This window comes from Lithobates pipiens, unplaced genomic scaffold (genome assembly GCF_037356315.1).
Source record: "Lithobates pipiens isolate NorthernLeopardFrog02 unplaced genomic scaffold, aLitPip1_a1.2 Scaffold_23, whole genome shotgun sequence".
NCBI classification, from domain to species: domain Eukaryota; kingdom Metazoa; phylum Chordata; class Amphibia; order Anura; family Ranidae; genus Lithobates; species Lithobates pipiens.
Window position 1 is genome coordinate 231560959 of NW_027507785.1, and position 19056 is coordinate 231580014.

At 39.8% G+C, this 19056-nt stretch overlaps 1 protein-coding gene across 2 annotated transcripts in view; it reads right to left on the minus strand.

Annotated features, from left to right (window-relative positions):
* RPAP2 (RNA polymerase II associated protein 2) overlaps nt 1-19056 on the minus strand; it is a 122427-nt gene that overhangs the window by 83992 nt on the left and 19379 nt on the right. The window contains exons 5-8 of one of the 2 annotated variants that reach the window (XM_077452918.1): nt 15314-15379; nt 13304-13392; nt 11464-11499; nt 11028-11081 (exon numbers count right to left, since the gene is read on the minus strand). In XM_077452918.1, coding sequence (XP_077309044.1) covers nt 11028-11081; nt 11464-11499; nt 13304-13392; nt 15314-15379 — 245 coding nt within the window. The remainder of the gene's footprint in view (nt 1-11027; nt 11082-11463; nt 11500-13303; nt 13393-15313; nt 15380-19056) is intronic. The other variant, XM_077452919.1, reaches the window with a different exon arrangement.

Consider the following 19056-nt stretch of genomic DNA (forward strand, 5'->3'; position numbering starts at 1 on the left):
GTCCAGCTCCCGGGTGCCTTACTGTGGACCGCGATACTTGGTCCTCTCCGGATGTGCATGCACTACTGCCGACTACAGTCCATAGGCCTCCGCTAACTGATTACTGGCACCCGTGCTACCTTGTGCCTGTCTCCACACTCAGGGTACTCAGACCAGAGCCACAAGAAAAATCCCTCTCATCACTTCAGCCCCCAACCAAGGTACATGGAACACATACATACTTCTATGCTGCAGCCATGGGCAGCAAACCCACTGAACTCTACACATTCAAGTAAATGGGGAAGTGCCACAAATTCCCCACAATGCAGAGGTTGTGGCACACTTGTCTGTATAAATGGGGATAAAAAAGGCAGCGAGGAGGCGTATCATCTCTTCTTCACCGCCTGCAAGTAGCCTCTGAAGCGTGATCTGAATGGGGATTGGGCTTCAGAGGAAAGGGAGATTTAGACACGTCTAAAATCAACCCTAAATGCATATAACTGATATCAGCCATATAATCATTTTAGGGCCCTCTTTTGGTCACCATCGAAGCTGGTGCTGGAATATTTGTTTAGTGCATGTGTAACCAACTAAATCTCCAATGTGCACTTAAAAGCTGGTTAAGAAGTCAATTTGATAAGTCATTTGATTTCAAGTGTATGTCATTTGCATCCGCTTACCCAGCTCTACTTTGGCACTTAGGGCATTATTCCATTCACCTGAGGAATTCCAGATTTATTTTATACTCTGGATAAATACCAAGGAGTGGTGGAAACCCCCTGACTTGGTCGATAAGCATGAATCCAAGGTAGACAGTAGGAGGGTGAGAACATGAGGAGATCTCTACCGCAGTATTTAAGAAGCCAGGGTGTAACTTCTTTTTTTTTTTCAGTTTTGGCTACAGTGGTAAAAAGTTTAGAGCCCTTGTCAAGTTTTTATTGCTGTCAGTGTCCCAATTGGGTGGGGGAGGGGGGGGGGGGGGGGAATCACCCTCTGTGTAAGTCCCGGTGACCACTGTTCCAGGAAATGAAAGTGTAGGAAAAGCCAAAATATTCATGTGAACTGCCTAAGAAAAACTTTCCTTGCTTTGAAAAAATTTCCTCTCCTTTTCTGTTCCGTTTATAGGACAGGAAGTAAAGGCAAAAATTGCTTGAATGGGCAAAGGGGAAAAAAAAAAAAAAAAAAACCACCTGTCAGGGGTTTTAATGCTCCCCACTCTTTTCAAAATGAAAATGTTAAATTTTGTGTTAAAGACCCTAAACAAATTTTATTAAGTCTTCTAGCAAGTGGCGATACGGAAGTGCATATGGTCAATATTTCAGCAGACACAAAAGCTGCTCAAACTCTATTAACTACAAGTACTTAAGTTATACCTTTAACTTCTTCTTTATACCATGTAGACTGTGGTTCGGCTCCTTCAAGTAATGTAAAGCTCAGTTCCTTTTATCAATCCAACTAGAAACGTTTCTTTATGCATATTATTGCGGACTCAGGGCATGACAAATTATTAAGCTATAGAGCACCGCAACCTGCATATCACATTCCGGTATGTTATAAAAGGCTATTGACAGCTATACATGACATGTATATAAAAATATATATATAAAAATTATCGTAAAAAGATCCTTTTATATAAAATAGAAAAAAATATAATAAAAATAAAAGACATTAATTTCTGTGTACATAGAACTGTATTAATAAAAACAATAATAATTTTTCTAACCACCCATGACCCTTGCTAACCTATCAGAATGCAGGGTTTTTATCTGCATTCTTAAAAATGTGGATCATGGTTGTAGTTGCTGAAAAACAAATTGTATCAAATTGTATACTCACTTCCCTGGTATATGAATATACTCCAGGGGGAAAGGTATTGGGATAAAATGAAGGAAAAAGAAGGGAAGGGAAAATAGGTAAATGGAACAAACTGGAAATATGAGTGTATGTGTACATATGTGTACTTTTATGTCTGCACTTCCCTGTAATACAAATCAGGAGGGTAATTACAAATAAGATAAAAGGAGTATGTTGTGAGGGAGTCTGTTCTTAAAATCATTTTCAAAAACACTTTTTTTTAAAACCATTTTCTAAACATTATTTAAAACTTTTTTCTACAAACGGCAGTTAGGGTGAGAACGTATGGTAAAAGGAAGGAACTGACCATAAGGATAAATGGGAAGCAAAGGCCAATATGTGTGTATATATACTGTTTTCATTTGGAAATATGAATGTATAACTTCAGATAGTGTATATGGGCTCTCTTATGGGGGCCAGAGCTCTTTGAGTGGGTCTTTGTATTCTAATGCCACAGTTTTTTAGGGGAACACCCTTAGATACTGGTCGAACATTATACTATACTCTTTGAAGGTGTGGATGGTCCTGCCTTGAGTAGGTGATGTGTATTTTAGAGTGGGGACTTGCTGGGTTTTAAAAATTAGTCAGAAAGCAATTTAAATCCAACTCTACATTCATTCCCTGTGGCTGGAGGGTATCCAAATTGTATATCCATTTGGTTTCGTTTCTGGATATTTTGATGGTTTTGTCCTCACCTCTCCAGTGGGCCCTGATTTTATCAATACCGTAAAACACCATTTGTCCTGGGTCCCGGTTATGGTAATCCCTAAAGTGTCTGGAAACACTGTGATTGGGGTACCCTTTTTTGATGTTTCTAATGTGTTCTCCTATTCTGGTTTGGAGTTCTCTTGTGGTTCGCCCCACATATTGTCTGGAACAGGGACACTCTATAATGTAAGTGACATGCGTGCTCTTGCATGTAATGAGCTCATTTATTCTAAATTCTTTTTTGTTTGAAGATGACTGGAAGGTGGTTCTCTTCTTTTCAGCTTTTTTGCTATTTCTACAAGGGAGGCATTTGCCACACCTGAAAAAACCTTTTAGATTACCTGCTACTTTGATTTGTTTTGGGGGATCGATGGTATTCTTAACAAGTTTATTTCTCAGTGTGGGTGCCCTTCTGTAAATAAACAGTGGTTTTTTTGGTAGGACATCTTTAAGTGTGTGATCAGCTTTCAGGATGGGCCAGTGTTTTTTAATGATGGATTCAACATCCTTATGTTGTCTATTGTATCCTGTGAGGAAAGCAATTGGTAAATTGTTAATCTTATCTTGTTTTTTGTCTTCCAACAATTTGTTTCGTTCCATTTGTTTTATTTCGTTTTTCAGCTTACGCAAGCCCTTTTCATCATACCCTTTATTTTTAAAACGTTCTATGATTATTTCCGCCTGTTGTTCATAATCAATATTTCTGCTGCAGTTTCTATATAGTCGCATCAGTTGGCCCTTTGGTATGTTTCCCAACCATTTGGCATGATGGCAACTGTTTGTGGGGATGTAGCCATTGCGGTCGGTGGGTTTGAAAAAGGTGCGTGTGCCCAGCCTGTTTCCTTCTTTATATATTTGTAGGTCTAAATAGTCCACACTGCTGTTGTTGTAATTACCGGTGAATTTTATATTGTAGATATTATTATTGATCTCACTGAAAAATTCTTGTAATTGTTCTATTGTACCACCCCATACTATCACAATATCATCTATATACCGTCGGTACAGTTTAAGGTTCTCCCTATGGACGCCATAGATTTGCTCTTCCTCCCATCTACTAAGAAATAAATTCGCTACACTTGGGGCATACTTAGCCCCCATGGCTACACCTTTGATCTGATTATAGTATGTTCCCTTGTACCAAAAATAATTGTGGTGCATTGCCATTTTTAGGCCTTCCATTAAGTATTTTATTTGTTCTTGTTTTAGGTCAGACATCTGTTGTAATGCCCACTCGACACTACTGAGCCCATCATCCTGTTTTATGTTGGTATATAACGATTCCACATCTATGGTGACCAGTAAGTCCTTCTCTTCAATAGTTAGGTTTCTCAATTCTCCTATCAATTGTTTGCTGTCACGTAAATAAGATTTCCCTTTGGTTACCAACGGTTGTAGGAAACCATCAATGTAGGCCCCTAATCTGGAGAACAAGGAATCGATCCCACTTACAATTGGTCGTCCTGGTGGGTGGTTTTGGTTTTTATGTATTTTGGGAACATAATATATGATGGGAGTTTTGGGTGCCTTCTGTACCAGGTATTTGCATTCCTTTTTATTTAAGATACTGAGGGTTTTCCCCTTTGCTACATATTTCTTTAGATTTTTTTCATACTCGACTTTAGGATTTTTCTTCAGTTTCTTGTAGGTGTTGGGGATATTTAGTAACTTCTCCATTTCCTTCTCGTAGTCTTGCTTATTTAAGATTACCAGACCCCCCCCTTTGTCCGCTGGTCGAATGACTATACCTTTCTGAAACGTTTCTAGTTGGATTGATAGAAGTGAACACACCACAGAACATAACATATCCTGTGTCCACAATAATAAAACAGCCTTTCCATGTTTGTGCTGTCGTAAGACGAGCACACAGTATGTAATAGATACACAGCGGCTCGTATAGGGCATTCCCATAATAAAGATGGCGCTGATACACTCGCGCAAGCGCAGAAGAGCACTGCACCCTACATAAACGTGAGGGTGCACCAATATGGCCGCTCCAGATGACGTCACTCTGACGAAACGCGTAGGGCGTGGCCTAGAACGTGCACCTTACACTGGCATACAAGCAGTAACGCCGGCGCGGCTAATTTGAAAGCGATTTTGTCTCTTTGGATATTGTGAGTAACCTGACTTCTTAATAAACATAAAAAACGTTCAAACAACAGTATTGCACTATGTTTGTACTTCTGTTTCCCTTCATGTATAATTGCTAAACGGACCACTTGTGGAAGGAAAAGTATAAAGCATCTCCCCAGCATAGCAGAAGCAGAGCCCAAAGAAAGCTGCACAGTGGCTCATACTGTGGCTGCCTGATTAACCCATTGAGGGTTTTTTGTCTGGTGAGCACATATACATACTTTTTGCCTAACACAGAGTGGCGCACCGGAGAGGAATGTATTTAACCCTTCTGCACTAGTCACTTTACTCTACCTTCCTCATTTGATGAAAGTTCCATGCGTTTTTACAGCAACTGGTTGATGCGACTTTGAAAATTTCCGTTAGACATTATAAGATTTTTTGTTACTATTATTATTATTCTTTTGGGTACTTTCACAAAACGTTATCACTTTGAACATATTTGCATATGTTTTTTCAGATATTGGTTTATGTATGTTTATCGAGCACAGTAGAATTGTTTTTTATATGATCGATTCACCACTTTTTCCAATACATATGTGCATTTTCTGAGGTGTAAATTAACAGACACACATCCCCTTTTCTTTTTTCACGCATTCTTTTACACGTATACAGTGGTTTTAAGAGGTTTTCACTGAAATTTGTTTTAATATTCTTCAGAGTACCAGCAGAGATAATAAATCATCTCACACTCATATATGATTTTAGTATTCACAGTGCACAAAAAGGTTTTAGCGCCAAAGCTTAATTTATATTTTAGATTTCTAACCTATTCCTATCCTTAGGGACAGGTCTCAAGCACAGGCAGCTTTAACCCCTTTAGTTTAATCTATAATTTATTTTTATTTACTTTCAATTTATTTAGATTTCACCATATTACATTATATATATATTCTTCTTTTTTTCCCTTGCCTGTGTGGCGAACGGGTGGAATTTGTCCATAGCGCAATCTTATCTATTTTTTGCTAAAGCTCAGTTCCTACCTTTGTGGTAGAAAATCATGACACATTTTCTCAGAGCTACAAGCATGGTCAGATATCCTCTCGGGAAGCTTTTCTAGATAACCTTTGTAATAGACCTACCCATAGTATGTTGGAGAATCTCTGAGAGCAATGAAAACATCCTAGGTTCCTTTGCTGCTTGTTGGTAATAGCAGCAGTTGCCCTATGTGGCTTGAACGTATATAGCAGACCGAAAAAAAAGCAGATTGGTTTACGGACCATTTTCTGATACCAAAACAGGCTATGATCAGACTGTTTTGTTCACACTTTATCATCATTCCAAACAGTCTTAAGCTGGCCACAGATGGATCAACATATTGCCTGTTCAGCAAGGACTGGCTGAATTTCAATCAATGTATGTACATACCCGTTTGACAGAAGTTGAGTGTTTGATTGACTTTTGTCAAATGGGGTTGTTGGAGATTTCTTATCAGTCAGCTGGCTGTAGCTGCTGATCAGGGTATTTTGACATTTGAGAGTCCTGCTGTCAGAATAAAATTCCCCAGCGGGAATAATTTCCTCATCCACTTCACTGGTGTGAATGGAGAAATCTATTCAATTTGTTGTCATTTGGCCCATTTGAAAGAAAACAAAAAACAAAACAAAAAAAACACCCAAAAAAACCCCACAAAAACAAGTAATCTATGGCCAGCTTTAGACCCCAACAGTGTGTACTAATGATCTACATGTGATATGAAGGTACATGGGGATCACTCACTAGGCAAGTTAACTGACTGCAAATTATTATGTGGTAATTTTGCGCAATGCGATGGGATTCTCTCTGGTTGATCTATAGCCATCTATTCTGAACTATGGCTGGTGTCATAATTTAACCACTACAATACAGGGCACTTTCACCCCCTTCCTTCCCAGCCCAATTTTCAGCTTTCAGCGCTCTCGCTCTTTCAGTGACAATTGCGCGGTCATGCTACACTGTACCCAAATGAAATTGTTATCATTTTTTTCGCACAAATAGAGCTTTATTTTGGTGTTATTTATTCACGACTCCGTTTTTTTTTTTTTGCGATATAAGCGCAAAAATAGCGGAAATTTGGAAAAAAAACGATATTTTCTTTTTTCTATTTGAAAAGAAATCCAATAAAATCAAATTTTGTCATAAATTTAAGCCAAAATGTATTCTGCTACATGTTTTTGGTAAAAAAAATTCCGTTAAGTGTATAATAATTGGTTTGTGTGATCACGGACATATGTACGCAAATGATCATGTACATATGTGTGCAGGTGATCACGTACATATGTGTGCAGATAATCATTGGGACATGTGATTTTAGTGGGACATATGTGGGGGACATGTTTTTATTATTAGGGACATGTGTTTTTATTATTTGGGGACATGTATGTTTTGGGGACATGTGTGTTTTGGGGACATATGTGGGGACTGTGTTTGTACTGTGTGGTGTGTTGTGTGTGTACACTACACTGATGATCAGTGAGTAAAAAGCTGTAAAAAGCAGCCCATACTCACTGATCATCAGCCAGCTGCAGCGATCTGCTCTCTTCTCCTCAGCGGTGACTTCCGTGTGAGGAGAGGAGAGCCGATTGCCTAGCAACCGGCTGTTTGTTTACATCACATGACGGCCGTGATTGGACACGGCCGTCATGTGATCAGGAGGGCCAATCACAGAGCCCTCCTGCCGATCTGAGATGTGCCGTGTCCGGGTGACACGAGCACATCGGGATCGCGCCGCTGCGCGGGCGCGCGCGCGCGCGATCCCGCTGCTCCTGAATGACGTTCCCAAACGTCCTATCAGGAGCAGGCGGCTCCCACCCGGCCGTATATACGCATTGGCCGGGTGGGAAGTGGTTAAATAAATAATTTGCCTGATGAAGGGGCAATACACTTCGAAAAGTCTTTTATATTGTGATTAAAATATAGCTCTGCTTTCAGCAAGCAATGTGATAGTGGGACTTCTGACTGTGGCACCATCAGCTTTGCATCACTACAGCACAACTGCCATTGTGCTTTAAAGTACACCATTTCCTACACCATTTCCTTCTCTACATATTATTACCGTCCATCAGCCCTGCCCAAATACATGCACTACTTTTTTTCAGACTACTACATCATGACGCTGCTGCAGTGAATAGAACTAAATAAAATGTCAGTTACAACATTCCAAAAAAAATAAAATAAAAAAAAAAGGACGTTCGCTGCACCGGATCTACTGCGGCACCGACCAACTTTAAGGTTGGAAACTTTCCCAAGTGATTCTCAATGCTGATTTTACCTGGAGCTTATGTCTGTTTATACTTTAATTAAATTGTGCTTTAAAACATATTACGCTATAAGGAGGCCTTATTTACTTAATTGAGAGATATATATTGCGGACCTCAGGGTTCTTGTTGGAGAGACATCTCTGCCGTGACCACTAGGATTTGGAAGGAACCGTATACGACGGGTTGGCGGAGGAAGGGTCATCTTTGGATTTGCCTGGGGGTCACGTGTGTTTGACCCTCTGTAATAGGATGGTCTACTACATTCGGTGTGTTCATGTTGGAGGTGGCAGTCCCTAATCAGGATCTCTGTTCCTACTCACCCTAAGTTGTGATTTTCCTAAGGGAAAATGGACTTTACGTGCACTTTTATTCATTTATGAAAGCGCTGCATTTTTATGTTTTATATAGTAAAACAAGCCATCACTAACCTCTATAGCGAACTGTACAGTGAAGTAACTGATTCTCAGAGACTCTAAGTCAGGCTTCGTTCAGTTTTCTAGTAGCCTACAAGCAGCGCCTGGCGTGTGTTTTTTTTTTTTTTTTTTTTTTTTTAGAAGGCTGGAGAACGGTCATGAGTCTAGTGCATAATAGCATAATATTTTTTAGTGCTTTTATTATGAAATTTGAAGATTAACTGCTTGCTGCCCCAGCCAATTCTGTGGCTGGGTTCACACTTATGCAAAATGGATGCAGGTTTCTCCACATCCTATTCGCATGACAGGAAATTGTGACTGGCTTTCAATGGAGTCCTGTGCGTCTTTGGCTCAATTTCAGGTGCGAATTAGAGCAAAAATTTGGGCCCGATTCATCCCTGAAATGGAGTACAGGGACACACCAGACCAGAATAACGGTGAACTCTTTCATTTTCTACTTTATATTTGACACGGTCTCTTTAAATTTTTGTCTGATCAACTTAACTCTATTAAAAGAGATGAATAACATACATTGTGATAGCATAGGCAGTGACAGGTACTCTGTACTGAGAGATCTTCAGCAGAAAGAGGGAACCTGGTCAGAATTGATGGGAAGATGGATGGAGCCAAATACAGAACAATCTTAGAAGAAAACCTGTTATGCCACGTACACACGACCGGTTTTTACATCAAAATAAACTGACGGTTTTTCCGATGGAGTTCCGCTGAAATGCACTTGCCTACACAAGATCACATCAAAGTTTGATCGTTTAGAACATGGTGACGTACAACGGGACTAGAAAAAGGAAGTTAAATAGCCAGTAGCCAATAGCTGCCCTTGCGTCATTTTTGGTCCGTCGGACAGCATACAGATGAACGGTTTTCCCGGAATTTATGCTGTCTGAAAGAATTAAAACATGTTCTATTTTCTAGGGCCGTCAGAATTAAAAAAATAAAAATAAAAAAAAAAGTCTGCTGAAGCCCACACACGATCGGAATATCAGATGAAATTATCCTGTCGAACTTTTTCTGCTGGAAAGTCCGACCGTGTGTACATAAGAGTCTGCAAAAGACTTGAGACAGGGGCAGATGTTTACCTTCCAGCAGGACAACGACCCTAAAACAAACAGCCAGAGCATATTCATGTGTTAGAATGGCCCAGCCAAAGTCTAGACCTAAATCCAATTGAGAATCTGTGGCACGACTTGAAAATTGCTGTTCACAGAAGCCCTCTATCAAATCTGACAGAGGTTGGCATATTTTTCAAAGAAGAATGGGCAAACATTTCACTCTCTAGATGTGCAAAGCTGGTAGAGACATCCCCAAAAAGACTTGCAGCTGTAATTGCAGTGAAAGGTGATTTTACAAAGTATTGACTCAGGGGAGCTGAATAAAAATGCACGCCACACTTTTCACATATTAAGCCATTTATCACTTTCCTTCCACTTCACAATTATGTGCCACTTTGTGTTGGTCGATCACATAAAATACATTTAGGTTTTTGGTTGCAACATAGGGTATGAATAGTTTTTCAAGGCACAGTGCATCGCAACTTCCAATTTACACTCATCAGTGGGCAATAGACCTTGGGATATACCCAGGAAGCAACAAATTGGTCCCATATATGGCACACAGTGGAATTTTGCTCTTGTAATGATTTTGTAGTAAAAACCTACTGCAATATTTTGACTCTGTGCCTGCTAGAATTGCCAGATATGTTTTTTTATATATGGAGGACTTGCCCACTAGTTCAGAAATTTTGGTCAGCAGTCTTTTCAATTTTGACTAAACTGATGAGACAGGATGTCCCTCTAAAAGGCAGAATGCCTCCTCTTCTTTGTATTATACCTCCTGATCTATTGAAGGTGCAATTTAAGCTAATTATCCATGTTCCAGCTGCTGCTAAACAGACAAATGGCAGGACATGAAAGACCCCTACTCTCTCCATAGCCAAAACTAAATGTCAGACCATACAAACTACTGTACATTACATGAGAAGGTGGAGGCTAGGGTAACTTGTACAATGCAAAAATACTCAGCCGTTTGATATCCTTGGCTTATGCATTTTTCTTTCAGCTGGAACGGACTGTAGCCAATTTGGCTTGTAGGTGGTCCTGGACCACCACTCTCTTGTATTTCTTTACCCTTATGCCGACTGTCCTCTTCCCTCCCCTCTATTTCGTATTCCCCAGTGTCAAACTATTATCTATACTAAGACTTTGTCTATCGAGCCACCGCATACCTGTAATTTATGCTTCGATCTTGCTCACTGAAGAGCAACCTGATGCTGGATAATATCATTGATACTATTCTTGTACGAATATTTCTACGCTATATTCTATCTAACCTATAACTTATTTGCAATCTGAGATATAACCATTAAAAAAAAAAAAAAAAGAAAAAAAAAAAAAATGTATTAAACCATATAATATATGGTAGTAAAGTGGGTAATTACAGAAAAGTATAGACACAAAATAATTATGTTTTAAAGTTTTTGGTCTCTACGTAATTTTTTTTTAACTGCACTGCACATTTTCTTCTGTTTATATTCATATTTTAGTGGCCTAAGCTAGCTCCAAAAAAAGGGGAAGGAGGTAGAATTTATTTTGCAGCACAGGAATATTGAGGTTTATAGGCTTGAGGTGAATTATTAAACTACTTTATAAAAAGCAAATAAAACAGAGTGTTATCACTCTACCTCCGTTTCTCATCAAGGCTTACAGGGATCACCAGAGGTAGGTCCAAGGCTTCTCTTCACCCAAGTACAATATCATAATCCAAAAGAAAAAAAAAACTTCAGATGGCACAAGTCATCATAAAAGTACAGCAGGAGGGCAATCCTACTAATGGGTTTCAGCCGTAACAGTTATGCCTGAAACTCGTTAGCAAAACTGCTCTGGCGATTTATAAATACATTTTTCTAATTACTTTCTCTGGGCTTTTGTTTGAATCACTTTCTGTATAAACATGCACTCTCTTATAGCAGCATATACATTTCTCCTCCAATAGATACACCACATATGCATACAGTATATTCTGCATAAAATTAGTGTATAAAGCAAAAAAATTGATAAATTGGTAATGAGTGCTTAGTAGTGAGCAAAGACAATTGCAAATTTTGTACGGAAACATACCTCTTCCCCTCCTTCAGCAGTTTAATGACTGGTGGACTAGAAAAGAAAAGTAGAGAATGTGTTAGCAAATGTGGAGATTAAATGTTTTCCTAGGTTTACACAAATAAAACCTGCATGGGTATACATTTATATCTACTGGAAGGTTAGGAGAATAGCTCAGCATCAGTCTAGTAGAGGAGCCTAGTAGCGCCGCTATTTAAAAATGATGACCCTTTAGCACCATCATGTGGTTGAATTTAGTAACTACAGTCTGGTTAGGTAAAACTAGCCAAAAAAGTTGAGATATTGCATTCTGTAAAATAGAGTCAAAATTAGTTTTTCTCACTTTGCTTTATAGATTTTAATTTTTGTATGTAAGCAAATAAATCACTCCCATAAAATCCTCGTCTTAGGTGGAATTTATTTTGAAGATTATTATATTCTAATCCAAAAGATGATCCATATCAATGTGCCACAAGTAACTGCTATTGGCGAACAGCATTGATGAAGGTTACGTAACATGCTTATATCCATGCCAGTGGGTTTCAGATAGTTAATACATTCCTCGATATGTGCACATCCAATATTTTAGTTTTTTATGTATTCCCATTGCCTTGTCATCTCTTTCAGGGAGCCTAGTAATTAAAGATTAGATTACTTCAGACTGGCCCCTTTTGCAAGTATAGCTATGTAAAACATTAAACACAAGTGCATATACTGTGTAAAACCCAGTAATACACGGTCTCACCTTGCTCTGCATGTGCTCAGGTGCTCTTTATTTTTGGGCACTGTGCTGAAAATCTAGAGGCCGATCTGCTGACAGCCTAATGGTTTACTGCTGCTCAGGGGCTCTGGGCTTCAGCAAAATGGCAGCCTCCAGCAAGAAGAAACAGGAGCCATGCTGGAGGCAATTTACAGCACAAACTCATTTTGGTAGGATAATTATTAATGTAAAATGTATGTTCCTTGCTAAGAACATTATTTTTTTATCAAGTTATGGGTAAAGAAGTTGCGCTTTAATAAAATTAAATGTATTAATTTTAGAATGGATTTTATTTACATTCTCAGCATGGGTGGGAGGTGAAGGAGGTGCTGTAATAATTCCCTAACAGAAGTTTTCTGTAGAAACAATTTTTAGGGCTCATTCACACTAGCAGTTTGGGGGGGGGGGGGGGGGGTCTAGCTGCACTTTTACCATCCCTAAACCTCTATGTCCTTTAGCTGCAGAGGCAGTGGCCAGGGGGATACATGTGCCATGTGTCTGTGTCCTGCTCTCTTATCTGCAACCAGTTACTTGTTTTACTAAATAACAGCCGTCTATAAAATGAGAAGGGAGAACACAGGAGCTTAGGGAATGTGGTGATACTCTGCTAACTTCTATCATCCAGACACGTGCAAGCAAAAATGCATTTTTAATTTTTTTTCCTTACAGGTTATTGGCTATCCTTTGTAAAGTGAAATTTCACCGTATTCACTAAGATTCTGGACATTGGCTATACTGCTGCCTTCTGTCCCCTAGGTATGAAAAAATAGCCACCACTACCAAAACTCTTAGGCTAGGTTCACATTTGAATGTGTGTGCAAAATCACATGCATTCCCACAATGCACAAAAAAAAGTGAATCCTTTTTGCATGTGTGCGGCAGTGCTATTAGAGGTTAATGGCACCCCAACGCATCCTGCAAATGTGGGTACTAAAACCAAGTTGCTTGTACTTCTTTGGTGTGAAGCTTGCACATAGGGCAGCCAACTGAAATGAATTGGCTGCCCTAAACGCAATGCACATAACACGTGAGCGCGGTTGCACCAGCGCAGATGAGAACAGAACCTTACAGATCCTTCACAAAACACCATACAATTACCTCTCTACTTCTCGTGACCACACTGGAGTTTCAGGAATCTGAGCTTCATAGTATTTAGATGCTCGGTAGCAAAAATCACTGCAGAAACACTGAAGCCATATAGTTATTATTTACAATCCATACTAAACCCTTAATCTAACAACATACATTTTCAGAAGACATTCTGAATGACTAAAAATGATTTTCTGAAAGAGAACATTCTGCCCATTTAGTTATATTTAAACCTTAATATTTACACACTTAAACTTACTTTGGGTATGGGGACACAATTTTATGTTTGATTGGAAGTCAGGTGAGGGATGCTGTTTTAACACATTATTTTTAAAGCAAGTTACGGATAAAAAGGATATACCTGTTACATAAAATAACATATTCGATTACGGGAAAATTTAGCAAAAGTAGACCACTTAGAAGAGGAGTGCCTTTTAAATTTGAGAGTAAAAATAAATAAAAATAAATTGTTATTTATAGCCAGCTCAAGTGTGACAGCCATTGACTGACCCGTGCATAATATTGTCACATAATTTGTGATTGAAGAAGTAGGAGACTGGGAGAATAATTCTACAGTTAATAAATTCAGTGGTTTTGAGTGCCAATTTAGAACTTGGCGTGGAGAGAGTTAAAGTGCTTCTAATGTCATATCTATTAATTACTTTGATCCTCATTTAGTGCAGTGTGTTTTCTTAAAATTATAATGCTACATGGCTGCTTTGCACAGCGCTGCAGTGCAGTCATGCGTCCTCCTCCTGTGCTCCTTCCCAATCTAAGAGACTACAGTGGGAGGGGCCGAGATTCCCTTCTGATGTATGCAAGATTGCAGAGGGAGGACATGTGACCACACAGCAGCACTGTGCAAAGAAGGCACGTAGCATTTTAATTTTAAGAAAACACACCCACACTTGGCTTTCTCCGTTAAAGAGTATTTTCACGAGTACTCCTACTCTTAAAAATGCTCCGATACCCGAAACCGATACCTTTGTAGTGGAATTCAAGCCCATGTAAAATTAATGGGCTCAAATGGGCACACTATTTAAATAGCTCCTGTATGAACCCAGGCTTGTCACAGTGATTTCAGCATGGGTTCACACAGGAGCAGTTGCGAGAAACTGCATGCAATTTGGACAGGAATCGCACAGATTTTCCCTGTTCAAAAATGCATATGATTCTTTGCAGTGCGATTTGAGCCCACTCATATGTATTGGTGCAAGTACTGGTACTCATCGGTTAAAAAAAATAAAAAAAATAAAAATAAAAATAAAATAAAAAAGTTATCCCTAACACACACTGTATTAACAAAAACTTAAAACAGAGGAGGATCAAAGTAATTATTAGATGTTTCGTTACAAGCACAGGAGCAGCTGCAGAGAATAGTATTACTCAAGACAGGAGGAGATTGGCTTCACAGTTCACAAACAAACTATGGAAATGACAGGGAGAGGGAGTGAGGGAGATGCAGACGCTGAGGAGAGAGCTGGATGACAGAGGCACGTAATCGGATCATGTTCAGCAGCCGTGGGTAAGTGTGGTTAGTTTAAATAAGGGAAGACCGGAGCACGGCAGGATCAATCAGATATTGTACAACATAGAAAGGGAAAATCGACATGGCAAAAGCACTGTGCTATATCTCGTGCATTAAAAACTCTTAGGGTTACAACCACTTTAAATATTAGGGTACATTAAGTTTGGGCTTGAGGGAGAATTTATCAAAAACTGGAGTACACAAAATCTGGAGCAGCTGTGCATGGCAACCAGTTCTACTTCACTGTCCAATCATGAAAACTCGGTGTCCAAGTTCTGCTGTAGCTGCGGTGACAGACTCAGTTCTGACTATGCTGCCTGGCACCAGTATCTGCATAAGAAAGCAGCCGGCACTGGATAACAAATCCATTGTCTGGTACAACAGTACCTATATATGTATTTTTAACTGTGTGTTTAGCAATCTGTCTGGAGCTCAGCTATAATGCTTAATAGAAAAACAATATGAGCATTAATCTAACCTATAGGTATTACCTTTCTTTCTGTGATATCAAACACCTTGTTTGTTCTAGTAGAGATTTTATACTTCTGTTTGGGCACCTGTTGGAAAACAAAACACTCAAGGTTATAACATTTAAGAAACACTTAGCCCTTGTACACACAGTGGGACATTTCGACAACAAAATCTGTCGGATTTTGTACGAAACTTGTGTTGCATACACACGGTCGGACAAAGTAGTCGGAAAATCCCATCATTCAGAACGTGGTGACGTTATTTCATGACGGGACTACATTCAGGTTAGTAGCCAACGGCTTTGGTCTATGAATTTGATCTGAGCATGCGTGGCACTTTGTCCGATCGGAATTCTCTACAAATGATAGGACAAAGTCCCATCGGACCATGTTGTCGGAAAATTTTATAGCCCAGCTCTAAAACTTTGTCGGTCGGATATTCCGACAGAAACAGTCCGATGGAGCCCACACACGGTCAGATTATCCGACAACACGGTCCGATCGGACATTTTCCGTCGGAATGTACGACCGTGTGTACAAGGGCTTAGAGTGACTAAACATTACATAACAAATATTTTTACATCAATCAAAGATATACAATATACTAAGGATATGCGTTTTTTTTAAGTCCCATTTGTTGTTTCCAGGTTTCTTTTTTTTATCCTGTGCATGCTTCCAATCCTCCACTGATGAACCAAACCGCTACTAATGTAGAGTGAGCAGTGCCCATTATTTCTGGTCACATGCTCCACTACATGCATACTACAATTTGCACAGCACTGAATGCATCTGCACTTAGATGTGTAGTCTATCTCAAGGGCAAGTAGCAAAGTGTGGCTACATTCATATACTTAAGAGGGGCATATAGAACCCGAGAACAGGAAGTATGTGAACATCAGAAAAAAATAAAAAAATAAAATAAAAAAAGGAGCTTGCGTTTGAGTCATCGAAGGTGCATTCCACTTTAACCACTTTCAGGCTGGACTATTTTGCTGGCTTAAGACCGGACCACTTTTTGCAATTCGGCACTGCATCGCTTTAACTGACAATTGCGCGGCCGTGCGACATGGCTCCCAAACAAATTGGACGTCCTTGTTTTACCACAAATAGACCTTTCTTTTGGTAGCATTTGATCACCTCTGCGGTTTCTATTTTTTGCGCTATAAACAAAGATAGAGCGACAATTTTGAAAAAAAAAAAAACGCATTATTTTTTACTTTTTGTTATAATAAATATCCCCCAAAAATATATTTAAAAAAAAACATTTTTTTCCCTCAGTTTAGGCAGATACGTATTCTTCTACATATTTTTGGTAAAAAAAAAAAAAAAAATCCCAATAAGCGATTATTGATTGGTTTGCGCAAAAGTTATAGCATTTACAAAATAGGGGATAGTTTTATACCATTTTTATTAATATTTTTTTGTTATTGTGACTGCGACATTATGGCGGACACATCGGACATTTTTTTTACACATTTTTGGGACCAGTGATTTATACAGCAATCAGTGCTATACAAATGCCACCGGCAGTGAAGGGGTTAGCCAGGGGGTGGCAGTGTAGGGGTTAAGTGTTCCTAGGGGCGTGTTACTAACTGTGGGGGGCTGGGCTTTGTGTTGGTGAACACTGATCTCTGCTCCAATCACATGGAGCAAAGATCAGTGTCACTTGTTGCTAGGCAGAACGGGGAGATGCTGTTTACAATGGCATCTCCCCATTCAGCTGCCCCGTGAGATGATCACAGGTATACCCGCGGCAAACAAGTCCACGGAACCCGCGACCGGACTCACGGGGAGTCCCGACCAGCGGCGCACACGCGATGGCAGGGTGGCATATAAAAATGGGCATACCTGTACGCCAATATGCCTGCCCATGCCATTCTGCCGACGTACAACGGCGTGCGCCGGTCGGGAACTGGTTAAACATATTGCTTTTATATTAGTTTATTAAAATAAAATAAAAATTCAAAAAAAAAAAAATTACGTTTAGTGTCACTTTAATCAAACAAAAGCCAAGGAAAATTCCTTGGAGAAATTCCAAGCTCTGCTTACCAACCAGCCTGCGACCAGATTAACCTAACAGTATGCGTTTAAAAATAGGATTTTTATAACAACCTACCTGTAAAATCCTTTTCTTTTGGAGTACATCACGGGACACAAAGTCATAGTAATTACTATGTGGGTTATAGTCCACATTCAGGTGCTGGATACTGGCACACCCTAAAAAGGAAGTTGCCTCTCTCTCTATATAACCCCTCCCACTACTGGGAGTATCTCAGTTTTGTAGCAGAGAAATACTAGAAAGAGGGGCGGGGACCTCTGTGTCCTGTGATGTACTCCAAAAGAAAAGGATTTTACAGGTAAGCCGTTATAAAAATCCTATTTTCTTTAATCATACATCATGGGACACAGAGCCATACTAATTACTATGTGGGATGTCCAAGAGCAATGCCAACTGAGGGGAGGGAGATACAACCAAAAGTAGGGCACCATGAGATCAGAGAATTTATACTGCTGCCTGCATTACACTGCGCCCAAAGGCGACATCCTCATGCCTTTTTACATTCACCAGATAGAATCTGGTAAACGTATTGATTGAAGACCAAGTTGCAGCCTTTCAGAATTGAGCCATGGAGGCTTGTTGATGCACTGCCCATGAAGCACTTCCAGCCCTAGGGGAGTGCGCTTTGATTTGAGAGGGTAGAACTTCCTCTTTAAACCATAAGCTTGAACGATTACTTGTCAAATCCATTTAGAAATAGTAGATTTCGATGCTGCCTGTCCTTTTTTAGGACCTTCAAGCACATCTGTTTTCCGAATCTAAGCAGTCACCTTTAAGTAGACTGACCGCTCTCACCACATTAAGAGAATGTAGCGATTTTTCTTCGATAGAACAGGGTTCTGGAAAAAGTAAGGTAGAACAAAAAAAGGACCAAGGGAATATGTTGTATCGGCCCAAAAAAAGGCTGTTTTGTAATTCCGACAAAACTAAATTCAAGTCCCAAGGGTTCAGGGGTTACCTAACCGGAGATTAAGCCATGTTACCCCCTAAATAAAGTTACGAACCAAAGAATGTGAAGCAAGTGGTAGTTGAAATAATACCACTAAGGCACAGATCTGTCCTTAGAAAGCACTCAAGGCCAGCCTTATTTCACCCCATCTGCAGAAAGTCAAGGATTCTACCCTTGACCTATTTCCTGGGGTGCAACTCCTGGTTTCACACCGGGTGAGATGTTTCCCAGACTCCATAATATATAAAATTATTGAGGCTGGTGCCCATTAATCCAGGTACAAACTACTGAACCCGACAGCCCATGCTTCTTCAGAGTGAGGGTCTCAATAACCAGACTGTTAAATTTAGTGTTTGTAAAGTAGGATGGAACACCGCACCTTGCGAGAAAAGGTCTGGCCGTGATGGTAGGGTCCATGGGTCACCTACTGCCATCTTTACGATCTCTACATACCAAGATTTCCTGGGCCCTGCTGGGGGCCACAGGAATCAATGACATCCCTTCCTGCTTGATCCTGTGAAGAAGTTGTGGACGCAGGCAGAATAGGAGGAAAGCATAAATCAGTGAGAACCGATTCCACAGGAATAGCAAGGCATCTGTTCCGTATGCTAGCAGATCCTTTGTTCTTGACACAAAGTTGTCATTTTTTTGTTAAACCTGGACACAAACAGATCTATGTCTGGGATCCCCCATTTTTTACATATTGAGAGGAAGATATCAGGGTGAAGGAACCATTCTCACGGGAACAACTGCTGG